Source organism: Phoxinus phoxinus (genome assembly GCF_949152265.1).
Source record: "Phoxinus phoxinus genome assembly, chromosome: 22".
NCBI lineage: Eukaryota > Metazoa > Chordata > Actinopteri > Cypriniformes > Leuciscidae > Phoxinus > Phoxinus phoxinus.
The window spans coordinates 4,505,370-4,531,806 of NC_136897.1; the positions used below are offsets into that span (position 1 = coordinate 4,505,370).

General features: G+C 41.5%; 1 protein-coding gene across 1 annotated transcript; it reads left to right on the plus strand.

Annotated features, from left to right (window-relative positions):
* The first annotated feature begins 3,918 nt into the window (after nucleotides 1-3,918).
* dnajc14 (DnaJ (Hsp40) homolog, subfamily C, member 14) lies at nucleotides 3,919-25,629 on the plus strand. Its single transcript, XM_079597713.1, is given in 9 exon segments — nucleotides 3,919-4,023; nucleotides 5,078-6,396; nucleotides 8,914-9,012; nucleotides 9,118-9,224; nucleotides 16,883-17,002; nucleotides 17,106-17,266; nucleotides 17,355-17,457; nucleotides 22,816-23,047; nucleotides 23,049-25,629. Coding segments are annotated over 8 exon segments (1,995 nt in total). The 5' UTR covers nucleotides 3,919-4,023; nucleotides 5,078-5,298; the 3' UTR covers nucleotides 23,124-25,629.
* Nucleotides 25,630-26,437: the final 808 nt, after the last annotated feature.

Below are 26,437 nucleotides of genomic sequence, written 5' to 3' on the forward strand. Positions count from 1 at the left end.
AAAGATCGTTTCTGCCACATAAACAATTTAAAAGATAATTGTGACTTTTTATCTCACAATTATGGCATTTTTTCCTCACAATTGGCACACTGGCTTTTTTTTCTGAAAAAGTTAACAGGATAACTTAAAGGGATACTGCACCCAAAAAGAAATATTCTGTCATCATTTACTCACCCTCAAGTTGTTCCAAACCTGTATGAATTTCTTTTCATCTGCTGAACACAAAAGATGATATTGATGATGGGCCCCATTGACTTCCTATTTCTTTCCAACAAGATATTACAAGACCCCGGGTCAGTATTGGTTAAAGGATAATTCCGGTATTTAACACCTTGAGTCTATATTGTAGTTTGTTTTGGATGAACAAGAGTGGTGGACAACATTTTTTTGACAATGGTTCCTCTCTTGAGTTTTTGACTATAAAAGAATTGGCCATGGACCCATTTAACATTGGAGTCAATGGGCATGTCCGAAAATGTCATTAAAACAGCCAATAATGTTCATTTACAAAACTGTGCAACTCACCGAGTGATTAGTGATGTTAGTTGATGTTCCAGAAACAAAAAGTGTTGCGAAATACAGTTTCTGTCGTGTTTTATTCGTCATTTTGTAAAATCCCATTGAATTCTGTTGAAGGACTGAGTGCTCATTAATATAAATGCGCTACCGGAAACGGAAAGGGGGCTGTTTACATTTGGTCGATGTAGTCTTTTTGCTCGCTTCCGTTTCTCATAAGGCTAGCGAGCAGAGCAACTGTGCTCCGGGAGAGTAAGCGAAATAAACAATAATGTTTTTAGGAACTTTACCGCAGTTTTTGCGGTAATTTCAAAAAAATGTTGTCCACCACTCTTGTTCATCCAAAACAAACTACAATATAGACTCAAGGTGTTAAATACCGGAATTATCCTTTAGTGGCTACCATTGACAGTATGGTGGCTACATGTGAGTAACTGCTGTAAAACATCACAATTCCGTGTTGACAGAGACCTCTGGTGGTACAAAATATGTTTGGACTGGTTAAAAGTCCACTAACAACAAAAACATCCATCCATCCATCCATCTATATCCTTCAAATTATATCCAAATTCAAATGCAGGTAGAAAAGTGACTGGCATGTGGTTTAAAAGACACTTAATATTTAGTGATGTTATCAGTTTGACTGCACTGAATCTATTGGATGAGATCAAAACATGAACTGAATTGAGTGATGATGGCACTATTGAAATTGCATTTCTTTCATAATTGAAGAACTTTGCAACATTATTTTCTTGCTTATTACTGTGAAGCTGCTTTGAAACAATCTGTATGGTATAAAAGCTCTGACTTGAGTTGGCATGTGCAGGAAAAGTTATGGACTAAACAACAGGGATGTTTAAATCTTTGTACTTTTAGGTGCAAATACAGAACATTAAGACATAGAAATACAAACAATACAGCTGTATGCATAGACACAAACATGTGGGTAACATGCACACACAAATACTACATATTACTGTAAGACGACACAAAAGTGAATAGTTTTCAATGATTCAGGATTTACAGAGCTTTAGATTGTTCCCATATATAATTTGAATACAGTAAAGAGAGGATTTTTTTGTGTAATTTAGTTACAGGAAACATAAGTTGTGTACTTTTTTTAAAATGAGATTGGATAAAGATTAGGATATCTGACCAAAATGTCTCTGTTTTCCACAGAAGAGGGACTAAAAAATAAAAATGTAACATCTGACTTTAATTTAAATGTTATTTCTTTTATTGGTAAGAAGATGCTTTTGAGGCAAGGACCACACTTTTCCCACACGCTTTTATTTTAAATCGAATAACTGAACAAGTAGGCCTAGCAAACATAGCATATAGCCTAGCATAAAAAAATGCAATACAAGATGTTACATTAATTGGTAACATGGGATCCAACAATCATATCATAATATTTTAAACATGTCAATTAATTTGAGTTTTTCAGAGAAGACATAAAACAACCAAATTCCACCACAAACACCTTAAACATTGGGGATTAAAGTAAGCATATTTATTTATGTGGGGCTATTTAAACAATCTCAGTTAATATTATCAATAATAGAGTTCCAAAAAAAAAAAAAAAACTCTAGGTGCTATTTTATTTAGGTTTTTGACAAATAGTACAAAATATGTTTGTTAGTGCATTTTTCATCTGTCAGCTCCCCAAGGTACAGACTTTTTTGTAATTTTTATTTAAAAAATTTTTTTTAATTCACTAATGTTTATGATATTCCGATTTTATGCAGTTCTATTCACAACTTTATTTTAAAAAAATTTTTTTTTATTAAATATGTATCAAATAACAAGCAGACATAAAGAACAGAACAAATAGAAATTCTACATAAATTCAATTGTATCAAGTATTATGTAAAGCTTCACATAGGCTATATAAAAAATTAAAATAATAAATTAATAAATAAATAAATAAAATAAAAGACATACAGTCATACACAGATGAAACATTATGCATCAGTGGTATTATTAAAAATATCATCATAATATTTCAAGAATATGTCACTTTCTTGTTTTTAATCAACCTTAGAGACTTTAGAAATGTATCAATTTCGATGAAGAAATGCGGAAAAGTAGGCTGCGATTAGGTACAGACTTTTTTTTTTTTTAGGTAGGCTACATACTTTTTTGTACGATCACGTGGGCAATAGAGTGCTGAAGTAATGACGTCACTTTGTAGGCCAACCTTTTTGCATAGACTTTTGGAAAATCGCCAAAAATAAGATCTGTGTTCAACAAAGAGTTGTGACCCTTACACGTTTTGTCTATCAAGATAATCTTTACAAGTTAATCCAAAATGTATACATTTTGAAGCCTAAATAAAGCCGTCAGATATAAAATGCTAACGGTAGGCTATAAACGGACTACAGCACACCACTCTGACCATAGTCGCGGATCAACGTCATCATCAAGCTTCCTCAAACTTTATTTAAAAAACACTCTCGCTCATTATGATCCACGCTGTGTATGAACCATAGACTGTAAAAAAATAGGTATGAACCCTATGGTATGAACACTTATCCACCTTTTCATGAGAAATATTACCCATTCGTTTTTTCCCAAAAAATGTTAGAAACTAATTTTGTTTATGCGTGCCTCTCTGAGATTTTTGTTATCTTTTGTTAATGTTTTATTTATTCGTTTATTATTTTGTTAGTTTATATAAACCTTAATATTATTTTCTTTGTGATTACGATTATTATGCCTGATCATTGTGCCCCAAATAAACTTTAATAAAGATGATCTTTCACTGTATTATGTTTGATTGTATGTTTGCATACAATTTGCTAATTCGCCAGAAAAAAACGCGCTTTTACCATCTCAGAAGCACTAACGTTAGCTATGGCCGTATCAATTTCCAATCGTATGTCCTTTTTCTTAGACAGAAAGGCCATAGATCGAGGAGAGAACCACTATAAATCTGGACATGTACAGTGCAGCTTTTAGATGCTGGTTTACTTGTGGTTGCATCTCGGGACAAAACAAAACACCATTGTCGAACAGTCTCTCCACAGAAATAACGTGAGGCTGAAACGCGGGTTAGTATTGATGACGTCTAAAGTCCCCGCCAAAGGATGTAGTCCCTTTTAGCAACTTGTTAGCAACCACCGTTTTTAAGTCACAATAAAGTTTAAAAAAATTTCAAGCAGGTTATAACTGGTGTGTTTTATGTCATAGATCAAAACGTGAAAATATTTAGAGGCTTTGTTAACCACAGACCTTATTTCAGGCGATTGAGCAAAAACCCATTCAAAAAACCGATAGACTTTAGGGCGAGGGAACCGGAAGTGCTAAAATGCTAACTCACTTCCGCGTTTTGGCCTACAAAGTGACGTCATAACCTCGGCACTCTATCGTGACGTCACCCCGTCACATCGTGTTAACAGTTGACAGGAAAGGGTTACTTACACGGAACTGACGTTAGGCTTGTGTGCTGTACTCGGAAGTGAACTGGAAAGAAGAGAGAAGGGCAGTGAAAGCAGTTAAAGATAGGTGAGAAAACAGGCTGAGCTGCTCCGAGCTCATGTCACACTCGAGATTAACTTTGCTGCCCGTACACTGTCGTTGTTTCAGTGTTTAGTGTCGCAAGGCAGGACTTCTAGCTGTAGGTGTTCTTCAGTTAGCATGTCTGCTAAAGCCAAACAGCAGCGTAAATGAAGACATTAAACACATATAAAGAGTATTTAACGTAAACATTCACGAAATCACAACCATCATGTTAACCTCAGTCGACCACAGTTGAGGAGTCGATGCTCGTGTACTTTATCAGGACAGAGAGTTCAGTAAGTTCCAGACTTGTTTACATTTCATTCTCTGCTCCGTCTCTCGTGGATCTGATCTGTTTTAATAGCAAAGAAAAACTGATGGGTTTGTAGTTTTAACTGTGTGACTTTAGGTCGTGTAGAACCGCAAACTTGTTGGCACTAACCGGAATATGTGTTTTGTTGTCAACAAAAATGCAAAGTGAACTGGCTAAATATTATTAACAATTTGTTATTGGTATAAATTGTGAATGCATTACCGTATATTTTAGTACTGATTGGTTGTAAAAACGTCCTAGCGAATATATGTAAGATATTTAAGAATCTTCCATTGACCAAAAAAAGAGAAAAAAGTATATATATTGATCTCCACAGATCTAAATATGGAATGCAACAGTAACTCAAGTCTTTATCCAATTTTTAATATTTCTCTCTATGAAATTACAATATATATTTAAGTTCTGTCTAAACCATCAACCAAGCTCTGAGATTATCTGTCACCTTAGTTATTGATTTAGTGCATCTTTTAATGAATTAGAAATTACACTGGCTTCTACAGAACTATACCCCATTGGATGGTTGGTATTGAAAGTTGTGATTGATTTTTACTTCTCGAACCTTACAGTTGTGTTGATGTGAAAGTTTTATGTTTTTTTGTTTGTTTGTTTTTTTAACGTTGGTTGTAGTGTATAATTTGTTAGATTACATCTTGAACATACAGTGTCTTACATTATGTTGTGTCATATATTTAGAGTAAGTTGACAGATTTTTCTTTTCATTTGCAGGGGTTCAGAATGCGGGTGTGATTTGGAAATGTTAATCTCTGATCGTCTGCAATGCTGGACGTGCTGAAGACCCCATATTGTGTTTCATTTGTGAATATGAGACTGCTGTTAAACGCAATGCATGCTGCATGTCTAAGTCTGCTGCCACCCTGAAGCTCATGATGGATATTTCCATGTCTGTCTTAAGCGTGAGGGAGTGAACCTGTGGATATCTGAGCAAGATGGAAGACGACATGGCAATACATTGGGAGACAGTAGAGGAAGGCACTGACTGTGGGCCGCCCATCATTTCTCTGGCCGATCCGTGTCATGAAAATGACAGTCATGTGATGCCGCCTCAGGGACCTGACTGTGAACATGAGGCGTTTGATGATTTGGATTGTGAATTCCCTGATGAAGACTTTGATTTGGAAGGAGACGAGAACGAAGAGCAAAATGCCGCAACTAAGGATCAGGAGGAAGATGGGAGTGCTGAAAAGGAGAAATGTGAAAGAGGAGGGAAAAATGATTTGGAGAATGAGTTGAGGGGCGATGGAGAGTCTAGATCCCGCAATGCTGGAACCGGGAGGAAAGGAAAATCCAAGAAGAGTGGACCGGCACAGGGGCCTTGTGATCAAACACCATCATGGACAGCTTCAATGTCTCATAGATCCTTCCTCGCGTCGTCCGGGCCCAGCAGACACAAGCAGGTGAAGCGACGGAACCAGCATCTGCACAATCACAGCCGCGCGCGAAGGAAAAACGGGAACCAGCTGGTCATGGTGTGTCGGGATTTCCTAGCGGAAATTGTCAGTCCCTGGTGCATTTCATGCATCCACATGGTCGTCGAACTCATCATTTCTTTGACCCACAGATGTGGAGTCGTGGTGGAAACGTCTGGAATCGCGCTGTACGACTTTGGATCACGCATGCTTAGCAAGGTCACCGATATTCCAGGCTTGACTCAAGATCTGAGGCGGATCCTGGACTGGAGCCGGTTTTCAGCTGTAGCTTTGATGGAAGGCATCGGCAGGACTTTGTGTTGGGCTCGACACGCTCTTCTTTCCGGTTTCAGATTTGTTTGCGCCACGCTAAGCGTTGGCTCTCAGATGATGCGGTGCGTCGTGGGAAGGCTGGCGGGAGAGAGAGGCAGAAAATGCTGGCTTGCCTTCCAAAGCAGCAGGGTTTGGAGGAAAGTGTCGGATCTGACCGCGAGGATCCACGGGTGTTTCTTTAAACAAGGCGCCGCGAAGGAAAGCTCAAATCCAGAGTCTCCCAACAGGGGGGCGGAGAAGTGGCAACCTGGAGAAGAGCTGCAGAGACTGCTGGCACTAGCCAAGGTAGTGATCTAGCGTTAATGTCTGACGACTTGATTAAAGAAGAGTTCAAGCACTATATTTTAAAGCAAAACTACACTACCTTTCCAAAGTTTGGGGTCAGCAAGTTTATTTTTAAAGGGGTCCTATTATGCTTTTCCACTTTTTCAACTTCAGTTAGTGTGTAATGTTGCTGTTTGAGCATAAAAAAGATCTGCAAGGTTACAAAGTCACTCCAAAGAGATATATTTTATTTAAAAGAATCCACTTTCCAAGAACTACAATGAACGGCTTGTTTGGACTACAACACACTTTTTCCTGATCTTATGAAGTCACAATGTTATTCATTTAATAACATTTACTAACACAACTTTAATAAGCGCCAACGGAATACGCAAAAAAGGGGACGAGGCCTGATTGAGCTTCATTAGAGAAGACAATTCTGGTAATAATCATAAATGTTTCTTTAGCAGCAAATCATCATATTAGAATGATTTCTGAAGGATCATGTGACACTGAAGACTGGAGTAATGATCTTGAAAATTCAGCTTTGATCACAGGAATAAATTATATTATACAATATATTCACATTTCACAGGAAACAGTTTGTTTAAATTATAATAATATTGTAATAATTGAACAATACTGTCTATACTAATGCAGCTCAATCAGGCCTCATCAAAGAAACGCTGTTTTTTCCACAACGATTCCTAAACTCATTTGTTTGACCTTCCTAAGGCTGACAAGCTCAAAGTCACTGTTCCTGAACATTATAACCCTAACGTTTATCTGTGTGCTGCACATTTTATGGAGAACAGCTTGTTTTTGTAAGCTCTCGCTTTTGTGAGACGATTCACCGCTCCTTAACAAAATTAACTATGGTTTTGTGATCGATGACTGTTTGTATTACCTTAGTTTTCCGACAAACATCACGATTAAATGGTGGATAACATTGTATCGATAATGTAAAGGGAAATGACAAAAGACGTATACCACTCAGAAACGTCCTGTGAAATCCGTGCTTGCAAAGTCTGTGCAAAAAATCCGTTCTTCAAGATCTTGTTCGTTAAACATTGTCAGGGTCTGAATTGGGCTCGAATTGGTTTGAAATTGACGCCATCCTCATTTACACTAGGATGGGCGGGACATTTCCCAAACACTTGCCAATGCGCTGCCAATCACAACACATTGGGCCAGCTAACCAATCACAACGCATTGGGCCAGCTAACCAATCACAACGCATTGGGCCAGCTGACCAATCACAACGCATTGGGCCAGCTGACCAATCACAACGCATTGGGCCAGCTGACCAATCACAACGCATTGGGCCAGCTGACCAATCACAACGCATTGGGCCAGCTGACCAATCACAACGCATTGGGCCAGCTGACCAATCACAACGCATTGGGCCAGCTGACCAATCACAACGCATTGGGCCAGCTGACCAATCACAACGCATTGGGCCAGCTGACCAATCACAACGCATTGGGCCAGCTGACGTATCACAACGCATTGGGCCAGCTGACCAATCACAACGCATTGGGCCAGCTGACCAATCACAACGCATTGGGCCAGCTGACCAATCACAACGCATTGGGCCAGCTGACCAATCACAACGCATTGGGCCAGCTGACCAATCACAACGCATTGGGCCAGCTGACCAATCACAACGCATTGGGCCAGCTGACCAATCACAACGCATTGGGCCAGCTGACCAATCACAACGCATTTCATAATTCGGAAGGAAGGGCTTAATCAAAATCTGTGCGTTTGAGCCAGACTGGCGAGAGAGGTGCTGTTATGTAAAATATGTGAAAAATAATGAATGTTTTTTGAACAATCAAACATAAAACAGATTCTACACCTCAAAAACAAAATAAAGACTTCGTAAAAGGGCATAACAGAACCCCTTTAAATATTTTTGAAAGAAGTCAGACACAACAAGGCTGTTTATTTAAATTAAAAATACAGTAAAAACAGTAATATTGTGGACATATTATTACAATTTAAATTAACTGTATTCTATGTGAACATAATGTAGAATGTAATTTATTCCTGTGATCAAAGCTGCATTTTCAGCATCATTACTCCAGTCTTCAGTGTCACATGGTTCTCCAGAAATCAGTGTAATATGATGATTTGTTGCTCAAGAAACATTTATCATTATTATCAATGTTGAAAACCGTTAATATTTTTGTGGAAACCGTCATAAATTTTTTCAGGATTCTTTTATGAATAGAAAAAAATTCAAAAGAACAGATTCTGTGCATGACTTTGTTGATGTAGCTACATAACGACCTTTATTTGTTGTTGGTTGCCTTTTTAATTATTACACAAGGATCAAGTGAGTTTGAGCTTTTATAGAATCCAGTTTCCAACTTTAATGGTATATGCAAATGTAAAGCCTTTAGTAAGCTCTTGATATATTGATGTGTTGCTTGGTGATTTGATGTTGGATGCTGTAATTTTACAAGGACAGGTTATGAATCTTTGAAACTGATGTGTGTTTTACCCGTATTATCATCTGCCGTTCTGGTTCAGATCCCTGAAGAGGAGTTGGACCCATTTAATGTTCTTGGAGTGGATATTCATGCCACTGAATCTGAGCTCAAGAGAGCGTACAGGCAGCTGGCAGTACAGGTGAGATGAAATCAAAGAATTGCCCTGAAGCCTGTTTAATGTCTTTGTTGGATGAATTATGGGTTTTATGTATTTGTCGAGATTTAATGGGTTGTTTGCGTGCAGGTTCATCCAGACAAAAACAAGCACCCGGGCGCTGGCGAGGCCTTCAAGGTGTTAAGAGCAGCGTGGGACATCGTCAGTAACCCAGAGACACGGAGAGAGTATGAACTGTGAGTGCGTTTAGAAAACAACCACTGAATTGGTTTACAGAATTGCCACAAAAGAATTAAAGGGACCTATAATGGCTGCACGATTTTGGCCAAAATGATGATCACGATTATTTTGATCAATATTGAGATTAATTATCACGATTATTTGTTGATTTGAACCAAAACAAATTTTATTGTCACATCTATTATAACTGCTTTCACATCCATAATGTGCTACATTTCCTGCTAATGTACAAATATGTGCATCAAAATAAAATAGGTCCTCTTATTCACCAAAATTCAGTGCATCTCCTTAAAGAATAAATCAAAATAAATAATTTATTATTATTTTATATTGTATTTATATTTTATATACATTGTATTTATAATTAATATTAGGATAGACTAGATATATTATCTTCTGTTATAATTATTATAACCTATTATTACATGGCTTGGTTAAATTCTAATGTTTTTAAATCTATTTTTTGTGTCAAATTATTGATTTATTTGGTAGGTAGCCATGTAATAAGCGGGATCCCGATGTCGGTGAATAAAATTCAGAGTCATTGTTATTTGAAGTATCTCGCACGCTATTGCTTGCGCGCAGACACACTCGGTCTCTCTCGCGCACTATTGCTTGCGCGCAGACACACTCGGTCTCTCTCGTGCACTATTGCTCGCGTGCAGACACACTCGGTCTCTCTCGCGCACTATTGCTTGCGCGCAGACACACTCGGTCTCTCTCGCGCACTATTGCTCGCGCACAGACACACTCGGTCTCTCTCGCACACTATTGCTCGCGCACAGACACACTCGGTCTCTCTCGCGCACTATTGCTCGCGCACAGACACACTCGGTCTCTCTCGTGCACTATTGCTTGCGCGCAGACACACTCGGTCTCTCTCGCGCACTATTGCTCGCGTGCAGACACACTCGGTCTCTCTCGCGCACTATTGCTCGCGTGCAGACACACTCGGTCTCTCTCGCGCACTATTGCTTGCGCGCAGACACACTCGGTCTCTCTCGCGCACTATTGCTCGCGCACAGACACACTCGGTCTCTCTCGCGCACTATTGCTCGCGCACAGACACACTCGGTCTCTCTCGTGCACTATTGCTTGCGCGCAGACACACTCGGTCTCTCTCGCGCACTATTGCTCGCGTGCAGACACACTCGGTCTCTCTCGCGCACTATTGCTCGCACACAGACACACTCGGTCTCTCTCGCGCACTATTGCTCGCACACAGACACACTCGGTCTCTCTCGCGCACTATTGCTCGCGCGCAGGCACACTCGGTCTCTCTCGCGCACTATTGCTCGCGCACAGACACACTCGGTCTCTCTCGTGCACTATTGCTCGCGTGCAGACACACTCGGTCTCTCTCACGCACTATTGGTTGCGCGCAGACACACTCGGTCTCTCTCACGCACTATTGCTTGCGCGCAGACACACTCGGTCTCTCTCACGCACTATTGCTTGCGCGCAGACACACTCGGTCTCTCTCGTGCACTATTGCTTGCGCGCAGACACACTCGGTCTCTCTCGTGCACTATTGCTCGCGTGCAGACACACTCGGTCTCTCTCACGCACTATTGCTTGCGCGCAGACACACTCGGTCTCTCTCACGCACTATTGCTCGCGTGCAGACACACTCGGTCTCTCTCGCGCACTATTGCTCGCGCGCAGGCACACTCGGTCTCTCTCGCGCACTATTGCTCGCGCACAGACACACTCGGTCTCTCTCGTGCACTATTGCTCGCGTGCAGACACACTCGGTCTCTCTCACGCACTATTGCTTGCGCGCAGACACACTCGGTCTCTCTCGTGCACTATTGCTCGCGTGCAGACACACTCGGTCTCTCTCGCGCACTATCGCTCGCGCACAGACACTCGGTCTCTCTCGCACACTATCGCTCGCGCACACACACACTCGGTCTCTCTCGCACACTATCGCTCGCGCGCACACACACTCGGTCTCTCTCGCGCACTATTGCTCGCGCACACACACTCGGTCTCTCTCGTGCACTATTGCTCGCGTGCAGACACACTCGGTCTCTCTCACGCACTATTGGTTGCGCGCAGACACACTCGGTCTCTCTCACGCACTATTGCTTGCGCGCAGACACACTCGGTCTCTCTCACGCACTATTGCTTGCGCGCAGACACACTCGGTCTCTCTCGTGCACTATTGCTTGCGCGCAGACACACTCGGTCTCTCTCGTGCACTATTGCTCGCGTGCAGACACACTCGGTCTCTCTCACGCACTATTGCTTGCGCGCAGACACACTCGGTCTCTCTCGCGCACTATTGCTTGCGCGCAGACACACTCGGTCTCTCTCACGCACTATTGCTCGCGTGCAGACACACTCGGTCTCTCTCACGCACTATTGCTCGCGTGCAGACACACTCGGTCTCTCTCGCGCACTATTGCTCGCACACAGACACACTCGGTCTCTCTCGCGCACTATTGCTCGCGCGCAGGCACACTCGGTCTCTCTCGCGCACTATTGCTCGCGCACAGACACACTCGGTCTCTCTCGTGCACTATTGCTCGCGTGCAGACACACTCGGTCTCTCTCACGCACTATTGCTTGCGCGCAGACACACTCGGTCTCTCTCGTGCACTATTGCTCGCGTGCAGACACACTCGGTCTCTCTCGCGCACTATCGCTCGCGCACAGACACTCGGTCTCTCTCGCACACTATCGCTCGCGCACACACACACTCGGTCTCTCTCGCACACTATCGCTCGCGCGCACACACACTCGGTCTCTCTCACGCACTATTGCTCGCGTGCAGACACACTCGGTCTCTCTCGCGCACTATTGCTCGCACACAGACACACTCGGTCTCTCTCGCGCACTATTGCTCGCGCGCAGGCACACTCGGTCTCTCTCGCGCACTATTGCTCGCGCACAGACACACTCGGTCTCTCTCGTGCACTATTGCTCGCGTGCAGACACACTCGGTCTCTCTCACGCACTATTGCTTGCGCGCAGACACACTCGGTCTCTCTCGTGCACTATTGCTCGCGTGCAGACACACTCGGTCTCTCTCGCGCACTATCGCTCGCGCACAGACACTCGGTCTCTCTCGCACACTATCGCTCGCGCACACACACACTCGGTCTCTCTCGCACACTATCGCTCGCGCGCACACACACTCGGTCTCTCTCGCGCACTATTGCTCGCGCACACACACTCGGTCTCTCTCGTGCACTATTGCTCGCGTGCAGACACACTCGGTCTCTCTCACGCACTATTGGTTGCGCGCAGACACACTCGGTCTCTCTCACGCACTATTGCTTGCGCGCAGACACACTCGGTCTCTCTCGTGCACTATTGCTTGCGCGCAGACACACTCGGTCTCTCTCGTGCACTATTGCTCGCGTGCAGACACACTCGGTCTCTCTCACGCACTATTGCTTGCGCGCAGACACACTCGGTCTCTCTCGCGCACTATTGCTTGCGCGCAGACACACTCGGTCTCTCTCACGCACTATTGCTCGCGTGCAGACACACTCGGTCTCTCTCACGCACTATTGCTCGCGTGCAGACACACTCGGTCTCTCTCGCGCACTATTGCTCGCACACAGACACACTCGGTCTCTCTCGCGCACTATTGCTCGCGCGCAGGCACACTCGGTCTCTCTCGCGCACTATTGCTCGCGCACAGACACACTCGGTCTCTCTCGTGCACTATTGCTCGCGTGCAGACACACTCGGTCTCTCTCACGCACTATTGCTTGCGCGCAGACACACTCGGTCTCTCTCGTGCCCTATTGCTCGCGTGCAGACACACTCGGTCTCTCTCGCGCACTATCGCTCGCGCACAGACACTCGGTCTCTCTCGCACACTATCGCTCGCGCACACACACACTCGGTCTCTCTCGCACACTATCGCTCGCGCGCACACACACTCGGTCTCTCTCGCGCACTATTGCTCGCGCACACACACTCGGTCTCTCTCACGCACTATTGCTCGCGCACACACACTCGGTCTCTCTCACGCACTATTGCTCGCGCACACACACTCGGTCTCTCTCGCGCACTATTGCTCGCGCGCAGACACACTCGGTCTCTCTCGCGCACTATTGCTCGCGCGCAGACACACTCGGTCTCTCTTGCGCACTATTGCTCGCGCGCAGACACACTCGGTCTCTCTCGCGCACTATTGCTCGCGTGCAGACACACTCGGTCTCTCTCGCGCACTATTGCTCGCGTGCAGACACACTCGGTCTCTCTCGCGCACTATTGCTCGCGCGCAGACACACTCTGTCTCTCTCGCGCACTATTGCTCACGCGCAGACACACTCGGTCTCTCTCGCGCACTATTGCTCGCGCGCAGACACTCGTTTTCTCTCACGCACTATTGCTCGCGCGCAGACACACTCGGTCTCTCTCGCGCACTATTGCTCGCGCGCAGACACACTCGGTCTCTCTCGCGCACTATTGCTCGCGCACAGACACACTCGGTCTCTCTCGCGCACTATTGCTCGCGCGCAGACACTCGTTTTCTCTCACGCACTTTTGCTCGCGCGCAGATACTCGGTCTCTCTCGCGCACTATTGCTCGCGCGCAGACACACTCGGTCTCTCTCGCGCACTATTGCTCGCGCACAGACACACTCGGTCTCTCTCGCGCACTATTGCTCGCGCACAGACACACTCGGTCTCTCTCGTGCACTATTGCTTGCGCGCAGACACACTCGGTCTCTCTCGCGCACTATTGCTCGCGTGCAGACACACTCGGTCTCTCTCGCGCACTATTGCTCGCACACAGACACACTCGGTCTCTCTCGCGCACTATTGCTCGCGCGCAGGCACACTCGGTCTCTCTCGCGCACTATTGCTCGCGCACAGACACACTCGGTCTCTCTCGTGCACTATTGCTCGCGCACAGACACACTCGGTCTCTCTCGTGCACTATTGCTCGCGCGCAGACACACTCGGTCTCTCTCGTGCACTATTGCTCGCACGCAGACACACTCGGTCTCTCTCGCGCACTATTGCGCGCGCACAGACACACTCGGTCTCTCTCGTGCACTATTGCTCGCACGCAGACACACTCGGTCTCTCTCGCGCACTATTGCGCGCGCACAGACACACTCGGTCTCTCTCGTGCACTATTGCTCGCACGCAGACACACTCGGTCTCTCTCGCACACTATTGCTCGCGCGCAGACACACTCGGTCTCTCTCGTGCACTATTGCTCGCGCACAGACACACTCGGTCTCTCTCGTGCACTATTGCTCGCGCGCAGACACACTCGGTCTCTCTCGTGCACTATTGCTCGCACGCAGAAACACTCGGTCTCTCTCGCGCAGTTCGTTTTGCTTTTGTCCAGTCCGGCAAAACATTCTAGTTTCTACATCTAGAAACTAAGCTGCGCGGTGCAGGGAACAACTGTGATTTTTGGCTCATGGAGTCACTTGACCAGACAGTGGTTTAACTGGCTAGATTGGCTTTGCAAAAAAAAACTTTAATATGGAGCGTTCTATGACCGGAATGACGCATTTTAAATATCGCACGATCACGCGAATTTGATCGTGGGAAGCCAAAATGTGATTAATTGTGCAGCCCTAGGACCTATTATGCTTCTTTCCATGCTAATCTTTCTTTAGTGTGTAATGTTGCTGTTTGAGCATGAAAAAGCTCTGAAAATGGTCCAGCAGGAGTTCTTCTCTATATCAGTGTCACTGTTTCTGAACTCCCTGAAACGCCTCCATTGTAGTCTTGAGTTTTCTTCAGTGAACGAACACATCACAATAATCCTAATTTAAATAATTCATAATTCATGCGGGGCATGGTTGAGTTAGTAGTGTGTTGAAACTCGTGGTTATGGTAAAGGGCGGGACATTTCCCAAACGCCAGTAATTATGACCTTGGTCATCTAACCCAATGGGTCACCCCGTGTGCAAAAAAAATTGTGCTTTAGATTCTGGACTAACATTTGATAAGCAGATAAATATTGTAGTTAATTAAAAAAAAATACGTCTTCGTCGTCTGGCTAAAATCAAATAATTTCTCTTATGCTATGTACAGCACTTTGGTCAACCCATGGTTGTTTTTAAATGTGCTTTATAAATGAATAAAGAAAGAAAGAGAACATGAGAGAACACTTGACCAATCACAACACACTGGTCCAGCTGACCAAGGTTCAAAATAATTTTTTCATTGTGTTCAGATATTAGATGGGAAAAAAATTACAGAGGGATTTATGGATATCTACTTTTTTTTATCCTGTAAATCAGAATATACTGAATATATAATTGGAATAAAATCTTATATAAATCAGCCTAGGAATAATATATTTACAAATCCCTCTGTAAATGTCTTCATAATATAACTAGGTACAAGACTGGAAGGTGTGGTGTATATAGGTGCAACTGAAGTGGAGATTTCGGACTTAGTGAATGAGAGAAAAGTCATTTTGAGAAAACGGGATTTTGAATCAAATTTTGAGAAAAATGAGATTGCACATTCAGCCCTTTTAATTTCACGATTGGTTGCTGATAAACAGGAAATGACCATATTTGGATCCGACAGCATTGTACAGGAGAGAGAGAGCTTCCCAGCGGTGTGTGTGATGACGGGGTGCAGACAGCGATCGCGGAGCAGCGTGTTGAACGCCAACTTTTGTTAAATTTATGAGAAATCTACAGACGCAAACAGACAAAGTGTAGTAAAATAAAGACCTAAATGTGTATTTCTGACTTTTTTTTCACAAGTCTGAAAGAAGACATGTTATTGAAAACAAATATCGCAAAATCTCAAAATTGACCGGTGAAAAAAACAATGTTTTTGCCTGCCGTGTCTCGCCTTAAGGAAGAGAGGAGCTGCAATAATGTCAAATATGGGGAAAAAGTTTTTTTTTTTTTTTTTACATTCAAGTATGAAAACCTGTTCTAGTACAGGGTCGAGTCCAAAAACAAAATCAAGACTTTGAAAAAGGTCTCACTCCTATATCAAAAGAGAATTAAGAAATTATATTTTGCATGAAAAAATTACTCCTGTTAATTTGGATTGACAATATTTCCTTGACAATCGCACACATTTCCCCCAAAATTCTCGTTACTGTAATGCAAAACAATTTAGTTCTCTTTTAATGTAATGTAAAAAAATATATTATAGTTAAAGTATGTATTATACTTGATGTTAATTTCAACATTTACTAATGTCAAAACAAGTTTCATCTGTTAGTATTATTTAATGGACTCGAGCTAACATGAAATAATGATGAACAAATATGTATAATACCGTTAGAAATGTTTAGTTACACTGGACACACCAGTGTTTAAGAACACACTCAAATAAAGTGTAATTATACATTTAAGTACTGAGTAATGTTAATTAATAAATCTTACTTAGGGTTTGGTTTAGGGATAGTTGCTTGTAATTATGCACAATTTGCTGGTATTACTATAGTAATCGTAACAAGGGCACTGTAAAATAGTGTTGCAAAATGTTTTGCTCATTGTTAGTTGATGCATTCAAGTATTTTTAAAGTGTTACCAAAATATTGTTTCATGGGAATATCTGTTGTATTGCCTTTCGTTGAATTCTGTGATTCTTAAAGTTACTCGATTACAATATTAAACGAATTATAAATGTGACGTGTACATGTTTCTTTGATATAAGCACGAGTGTCTTGTGTTTGTGTTCTGTGTCTGCAGGAAGCGTATGGCTGCTACAGAGCTTTCAAAATCCATGAATGAGTTCCTGACCAAACTACAGGACGACCTGAAAGAAGCCATGAACACAATGATGTGCACTAAATGTGAGGGCAAGCACAAGTGCGTATGACTGACATTGTCATCTCAGTCCTGTTCTTTCATACAAGCTTCTGTTCTGTGTTACATTCTGGCGTTTCTCTGTTCACCTGAGTCTTTTCCCCAGGCGCTTTGAGATGGACCGTGAGCCTGGCGAGGCCCGATTCTGTGCCGAATGTAATAAATGGCACAGTGCCGAGGAGGGAGACCTGTGGGCTGAATCTAGTATGCTGGGACTGCGCATCACGTACTTCGCCTTCATGGACGGCAAAGTCTTTGACATTACTGGTAGTTTATTGGCATCCACACCGTCAGATATTTGTATGATGTTCATGTTGTATGCATATGTTGTACGCATGTCCCCTTGTTCACACAGAGTGGGCCGGCTGTCAGCGTATAAGCATCTCTCCAGACACTCATCGCGTGCCATATCATATCTCTTTCGGCTCTAAAGGTGGCAGCAGCGCCAGCCGCCACAGGTAACCACTCGGACTTTAACGAACAGTGCTTTATCTTCAGACCATTATAACATCATCAACTACAGGGCCGGTCAAAAGTTTAATTAAAAGTCACTTATGCTCACCAAGGCTGCATTTATTTTATCTATTTTGTATGTTAAAGGTAGGGTAGGTCAGAATTGTCTAAAAAAACTTTTATTCAAATTTGTTTAAACTGTCTTTATATACCAATACATAATTAAAATGTAAGTACTCTGAAATAGAGAGTATAAAAAACTGAGTGACTCTAGTGTATTTAATCTTCAATAAACACAGCTCATTAATTCCATTCACTCCCTCCTAAAAACGGGTGCGCGACTGCGCGCACGTGGGCAGAGCCAGTAATAGCTGCGGTAGTCATGGCGACGGAGAGTGACAGTCGCGCAAGCCAATCACTTGTTTCGTCCCGGTAGGAATTAATGAGCTGTGTTTTTTGAAGATTAAATACACTATAGTCACTCAATTTTTATACTCTCTTTTTCAAAGTACTTACATTTTAATTATGTATTGGTATATAAAGACAATTTGAAAAAAAGTTCTTTAGACAATTCTTACCTACCCTACCTTTAAAGGGGTGGTAAAGTATGATTTCACTTTCCTAACTTTAGTTAGTGTGTATTGTTGCTGTTTGAGCATAAACAACATCTGCAAAGTTACAACGCTCAAAGTTCAAAGCGAAGGGAGATATTTGCTTTTAAAGAAAAGGACTACAACAAACGGCTGGTAGGGACTACACGACATTCCTCCCGGGTTAGTGACATCAGCAAGTCTAAAATGTACATAAGCCCCGCCCCCGGGCACACGCAGTCCATGTTGAGAAGAGGAAGAGTTGCTGTAGTCGAGCACATTTGTGAGTCAGCTCAAACTTTTGCAGCTGTCTTTTCACATGTAATAGAAAGTCACTCTGTGTGCATCTCACAACAGTTCCTATACGAGCGACTTCTAGATTATCATGACAGAATATGCTAATTGAAGATAGTTAGCTCCACATCAGCAACATAAATTCATCAACTAACCATTCAGAGACGTCCTGTTGCTTCTACATGTTGTCACTTCTTCTTGAGTCTCTCCATCTTTGTCTGACTCAGTTTTAACATTAAAGGCAAAACAGTTTCTATCATTTTAGTGTGTGTGCGTGAGGTAATCATAGCTGCTAACACACACAAGCTCTTGAAACCCCGCCCTCTGCAGCAGCTCATTTGCATTTAAAGGGCCAGGCACAAAACAGTGCGTTTTTGCTCAACTTTAACATGCTATATAAAAATAACTGTGGGGTATTTTGAGCTAAAACTTCACACACACACTCTGGGGACATCAGAGATTTATTTTACATCTTGTGAAAATGGCATTTTACCACCCCTTTAATATATTTAAAAATGCAATTTGTTCCTGTAATGCAAAGCAGAATTTTCTGAATAATTTGGGGCTTTTGCACTGGAGGAACTTTTTCATAGTACCTGGAACTATTGGCGGAAGTTCCCGGACTTTGGTGTGTTCGCACCGCAGGAACTAGGAGTGATTTTAGTTCTAGGAACTCTTTGTGGAGGAACTCATTTAGCTCCTGTTATAGGGTAGGGTCTAAACCAGCACTATAAGAACTTCCCGTGACATTAGTGTCCGCTAATTGGCCGAATGCACGCGGAACACCAGTACCCAACATTTTTTAAAAGGCAGTGTAAACTCACAGAATATAGCCTATATATTTACTCCACAAACTAACTCTATGAACGTGGAAAACAGTGATAGATGGAGCTCTAATAATTTACGGTCTACTTTTTATGTATATCAGTTCGATCTAATAACGTATTAGACAGGACTGTTAGACAGATCGTAAACTAATGAACACAGAGAATGCGAGCGCTGGCGTTCTCAGCGCTTTCAAAATAAAGCTCACAACAAGAAGCACGGTTTATGTCACTTAAAGTGCACACAAAATCAAAATTGACCATATTTACTTTATTAGTGCAAATTGTTAGTTGTGTGGTGAACAATTCATCCGTGCAAGTCAATCCACTCAAGAAAAATGATTTGGCTTCGTAATCTATAATCAAAATCTGAAAATGCTCCTCCCCTCTGCAATGACGCCCCTTCTCTGATGATGTCAGTTTGACGGATTGGGCTTCGGCTTAACGTCCCTTAACCACGCCCCTCCAACTGACAGTCTGCTGCCTCTTCCATTTGGAAAAAGCAAGCCACGCCCTCTATTTTTCTCATTTAGTATTCCGTTTCTCTCGGAAATGTGTCACAACACTGAAATAAAGTCAGTTGTATATTGTATATATATTGTATATATCAATATTGTATATTGAAATATCCGTAATCAAACTACAAATAAACTATCCGGTTTTTTAAAGTGCATGTGTAGTGTACCATTTTTTATAGTCTATGATTAGACCGTTTGTTTTTTATTTAAAAAAGCGTGTTATTTTGAAAGCGTGTTACAGGCTGTATGTTATAGTCAGATAAGACGGCACGCTGCAACACATATCACCGCAGATGATCTATTCATCAAGCGTCAAGCCAACGTGCAAACTATCGCATATCAAAGTGAAAGTAAGTCGCAGACGCTTTAACACGCACTAATAATAATCTTCATTAAAAGTAAAGAAACGAAAAGTAAAGAAACTTACCAGGGCTGCCGCTCTCTCTTATTGCAGTCTTTGATTTTGAAATGTTAGCTGATGATCAATAAAATGCAGCTCATATCTGTTGCTTTCGGTGACATTAATCTGCATATAGCGCGGGAATTGAAGATCGGATTTATATCCGTTTTGCAAAAACACATTTAGGCCTATGTGACCAGGTGTAAATGGAATCGTTTTGATAAATCAGATAGCTATCCGATCTGAGCAAACGCATGAAGTGGCCAGGTGTAAACAGCCCCAGAAACACAGCAGACGGCCAGAGCATCGCCAGGCGTCCAACATCGTATAACTGCATACTTTCCTGCACAACCGGTCGGCACCTTGCCAGATGCACGTGTAAAGGCAAAGTTTATTTGCAAGGATATGAGGCTTATAAGTGTAATTTTGGGAGTCTCCGTTACGTTTTTTTTTTTTTTTTTTTTTTTGGTGGGGGGTGGGGTAGATATTCGAATACATAGCTTGGTATTTGATATCCGTTCGAATTAGATTTTTCTCAAAAGTGACAGCCCTAGTTCACGGGGACTTTAAGAGTTCCTACTGGCGGTGCGAATGCAACCAGGAAAATGTTCCTAGGGGCACATTTAGTTCTCGGGGCACCACCCTGGTGGCTAGATCCTAGAACTGAGTTCCTAGAACTATCCGGTGCTAAAAGCCCCTATTACTCCTGTTTTCAGTGTCACATGATTCTTCAGAAATCATTCTAATATCCTGATACTTTTTACTGTATTTTTGATTAAATAAATGTAGCCTTGGTGAACAAAAGAGACTTGAAAATCATAATAATTCCAAACTTTTGACCGGTAGTGAAATCAAATACCATTATGACAACATAAGGTATTATTCAAAGGCCATTATGATATCGTCACTGTCAGATTTGCACTTTTTATTTTATTTTATGTATCTTAAAATTTTGGAAAAGTTTCTATTTAAGTGTCTATTTAAAAATAAGTAAATAGATACAAGTAATTGATCTTAAGTTCTTTCAGATGACAAGATCTTTAAAGGACAAGTTCGGTATTTTACACTTAAAGCCCTTTTTACAGATCGTATCTGATGAAATAGAACGGTTAAGATTAAAATTTGGACACATGCTCCTGTCCCGAGAATTTTAGGTTTATTTCGCTTGCAATTGGCAAAGGTGCATTATCGCCACCAACTGGGCTGGAGCGTCTATTATTCAAGCTCTCAACGGAAGAATCACGCGTTTGGCAAAATAAGTCCACAAAAGCGAAATAAACCTAAAATTCTCGGGACAGCAGCATGTGTCCAAATTTTAATCTTAACCGTTCTATTTCATCAGATACGATCTGTAAACAGGGCTTTAAGTGTAAAATACCGAACTTGTCCTTTAAAGTCGGCATGAAAAGAAACTGCGAGTCTTTTTCTCTCTCTTGTATGTATTTCTGAGTGAAACGGCTTTTAGAACGAGAACAAAATGTAGGGCGGGGGCTTGATTTTGTCTGAGAGAAATTGATTGGATGGTTGTGGTTTGCTATTGGTGGATCTCATGTAAGTGACAGGTTTCCCCGCCCTCGACATCAGAGGAGAGAAGAGATGCTGCAAGAGGGAGGGGGAAGCTACTTATTTCAAGATTACGAGGCACATGAAGTAAAAAAAATAATAATGATGTGCACCGATAAATCATTTATAATAAACACTGCAATATAGAATTGTCAATGTTGATTTCATGGGGACTTTAAGATGTAAAAAAGTGCACTCAAACATGACTGACTCTAAAATGTTTGAGGAAAAAATTATGTTTTAAATATATTTACATGCATTTAGTGGAAAGAAAATATGATAAATGTTGTTTTTTTCTTTGTTGTTGATAAAACGGTATATATTGAAGCCTACTGGGATACAAAGACTTATATTTGTAACATACACATATACATATTATACGAGCATACCTTTTAAACTAGACATGTTTTTTTTAATATGATTTGTTTCTTAATTTTCTTGGAAATCCTTATTTGCCATTGATCAATCTACTAAAAGTTTCTTTATTGAGCTGAAAATTTAAGAGAATAAGAAAGAAGTATCAGGGATTTCTACATTAAAAGAACAATTACCGGTAGCAACAAACCACATGTGACATTATTATGACAGTCTTCACTGTAAGCACTTGATCCATTGATACACACTTTTTTTCTCTCTTCTACTCTATTTGTTTTACATATACTGTGTTAGACTAAACTGGGAACGGTCACACAGCACTTGCATATACAGGTGAAACTCGAAAATTTTGAATATCGTGCTAATTTTATTAGAATATTTATTTCAGTAATTCAACTTAAAAGGTGAAACTAATATATTATATAGACTCATTACATGCAAAGTGAGATATTTCAAGCCTTTGTTATAATTTTGATGATTATGGCTTACAGCTTATGAAAACCTTTTCACAATATTCTAATTTTGAATTTGGGGGTTTTCATAAGCTGTAAGCCATAATCATCAAAATTATAACAAATAAAGGCTTGAAATATCTCACTTTGAGTCTATATATTAGTTTCACCTTTAAGTTGAATTACTGAAATAAATGAACTTTTGCGCGATATTCACATTTTTTAAGTTTCACCTTTACCGTTGTCCTATAGTTAGTTTAACTGCTTCTATTGCTCTCCTCGTTTGTAAGTCGCTTTGGATAAAAGCGTCTGCTAAATGATTAAATGTACGCGTCTGTGTCCTCTAGACCCGCCCCAGATCATCCTGCAACCGGCGGCGGCTCGCCTGCGGACCTGCAGGACTTCTTCAGCCGCTTCTTCCAGGCCGGAGCTCCCAGTGACGCGTCTGCTAATGGAGGATTCTTCCCGTCGGGAAACCCAGCGCCTCATGCCTCCGCAGCAGCTGCAGGGACTGCACACATGTTCTCAGGGCCCGCTCCACAGACAGGGTTCTTCAGCCCAGGAGCCCAGCGGGGCGACCCCCAGCGAACACTGGACTGAGGGAGGTAAACCCCCGCGCCGGCGCAAGAAAGTTCGCAAGCCATTCCAGCGCTGAGAAAGGTACTATATTACGCAGAGGTGGAGCGCTGTGTGTTGCCATGCTGTGACGTGATATTGGCCAACTAGCGCAACCAAACGGGGACAAAATCTCTTGACCTCATTTGAACATTCAGTGTTGGCGCTTTGAAGCTTCCTGATAGAAAATGAAATGGCATTGAATTTCGTAGAGGAGCAAGCAAAAGGAGAGCTTTTCGTTTCATGTTTGAAGGTATTTTTCGGTTTTATCTCCTGTTTTGACACAAATTAATCAACATTTCAAGCATTTGAAATCACGTTCTTTGAAGAAACAGAAGGACTCGTGCGTAGAGACTCCTGGTGTATCTGAAGAATATTTGACCCCAATGTTAAACATGATCTATTTACTCGCACCCTCATGTAGTTCCAAACCTTTATGCCTTTTATTTTTTCATTGGATGTTCTCACAGCTTTTTTTCAGCACAACAAAGAACAAAATACCCAACAAGTCCATGTGACTTATGGTTTTAGATGTTTTGAAATATAGCATATATAAGATGGCGTTGTGTGACGGCCCGAATTCAAGCTGTTCACTGATCATGATCACTGGGTTTAGGGTTAAAGTTTTCTAGTCCATTTAGTATCTTCAGTGGAGGGGATGAATAGCAGTGAATAACTTTAGCTTTAGGAAAACAACTGCATGAAGTTTCTAAAAATTGTCCTTTTGTGTTCTGCGGAAAAAAATAACAGCATCAAGAGTTTGGAACAAAGTGAGGGAAATGATCGGTGAAGTTTTTACTTTACAAATGTTTCTGTTTTTGTCAGGCTTGAATCTGATGGAAAATGTTGGCTGAATGTTTTGTGATATGATCACATTAAGATAATGTATAAATCACACACAGACCTCAGGGATTCTTTTCTTTCTCTTCATCTGCTACTAGTAAGAGAACAGGAAGAAAACGTAGCTGTGATTTCCCAGTGTTCCTGGGCGTAGTGTTTAGAGATCATGTGATCCTGATTAAACCAGTTATTCACACCACAGAATTCAGCAGTTCAATATTAAAACCAGTTTGATTTCTTCAGGTGAATAGCCCCATCCCCCCATTGATTAAATCACGTGATTAGGAGGGAAAACTTTGAATATATTTACAAATATTTGACAAAAGCGATAGGATATATGGGTGGTTGTTCTTGAAACGGATCAACTGTTCGCGTGATTGAATTGAACTTTTGAATCAATTTTCCCATTTAATGCTCTGCCTGATGCCTGGATCTGGAGATGCAGGAGCCTCCATTGTATAGAGAAAAAACACGTTCATTTTAAGACCGAGTTAAAGCACAAATGAAATGATGTAGACCTTAGATGTCTGCATGCATTGATTTTGAAGTCAAGTTCAAAATTGAGTTTGGATGTGAAAAATCCCCGAGCCTCCCTTTAAAAAAGTCCACTTTTTTAATTTTTGACCACTTCTTAACACTCAGGAATCATCTTAAAGATTTATTTCATGCATCTGCCAGAGCGTCTCTCTCTCTCTCTCTCTCTCTCTCTCTCTCGCCAACAGGTTCATTAGTTTCCAAACCTGACTTCTTGCTTTTGTGTGTTTTTCTTTATTGTACACTCGGCCCCATATACGTTAAGACACGGACAGCTTCGCCTCTGTACAGCTGAACCATACTAATGCATAATGTGTTCTCAGAGATGCTTTCATGAACAGATTTACTTATAACTCCTGTTAAATGCGCTTGTTTAACAACAGTCTTTAAAGGAAATGATCAAATACAACAATAAAGCGATTTGAAGAGGCTCTACTCTCCAGAAATGAAATCACATCGTTGTTTTGCTCTTTGTCAATGATCTTTAAGCCTCTCTCCACTGTAAAAAGCGTAGCGGTGGGTATAATGGTTTAATGCGTTTGGGCAATTATTTCAAAAGCGCATGATAAAACAGCAGCACGTTTACCGAAGAAATGATCTTGAAGGCTAAAAATGACTGGCCACTAGTTGACCTAAACTATATCAACGATTTAGTTTCGATTTCTTTATTTTTTCTGACGGTTTTGGGTTAATTTCAGTTTTGTAAATGTTTACCTTTCGTCAGATTTTCAGACCGTTGATTCTGATATTTTTACAGCAGAAACTTTATATTAACAACGCTGTTTTCATTTCTATTCACAGCTTATAATTGAAGTGGGATACTAGAAATAAAACACTAGACCGTTTATTATTGCACTAAACGTCCTCTTGATGTTAAGGCGTTACTGACCCTTTCAACAAAATAAAGGTCACTTTTTAAATGAACTTGTCTAAACAACAAACTCAGACATTGCTTTTTATTGTTTGACGATTGCAGCTGTACATTTTATTACTTGTGTGTCCTCTCACTGTTTCTGGAGCATATGATGGGTGTTCACTGTCCTCGAGGAGAGTTTATTTCATGATTATATGAAGGTTTATTCCAGACGGATGGTGTTGTAGAGAGTGATCGAAATGTATGCAAGAAAATGCTCTAGATTCAGATAATCATTAAAGTGGTTATATTGTGCAGGACACTCCCCCACGCTTTGGTATTTTGTTGCTTTTTCTCCCCAACTCTCCTATATTTGCTCCTGAGCGTGTGCAAGTATGACATTTAAACTCCAGTGTACAGTAAATATTCAGCGCCACATTAAAGTGCTTCAGCTGCAGATGCGGCTCTAGAGACATCGCTCTACTTTCATTCATTGAATTTGTTACAATTCTGAGTTGACAGAAGAACATTAGGACGATCCAGAACCATTAACGCCCATTTGCAGGTCAACTTTTTTGGTTATGCTCAAAATATGCCTTCATGAGGGTAACATTCATTTGTTTAGTTGAAATTCTAAAATATTGTTTGCTTAGTATCAGTGATTGACTCAAAAACCGTACGATTTCCATTTTGCACACTTTCAACTTAAGAACAGAACAAGATAACACATTATAAGTAACACGCATTACATAATCAGATTACTTTTTTTGATGCAACGAGCAATAATGTGCATTACGTGATCAGTATACATCACAATAGTAATCTGATTACGTAATGCACGTTACTTGCGTTTTACATAAAACTTTTTTTGTACATCGCTCTAAGTGCTCAGAATATAATATTCTTAATGTGCTTTTAAAAGAAACTGAAGGTGGATGTTTTATAGATTGTTGTTCAATACATTACTGCGTTAAACACTTACAAAAAAAGAAAAAGAAAACACCTTGCAAGGCCTTGAAAAGAGTCGAGAATGTAACGCAACAATAGTCAATAGTTTTTAAAGGAGTAACACAATTTTATAACGCATTACTTTTTAAAAGCACATTTCCCCAATGCTGATTGTGAAT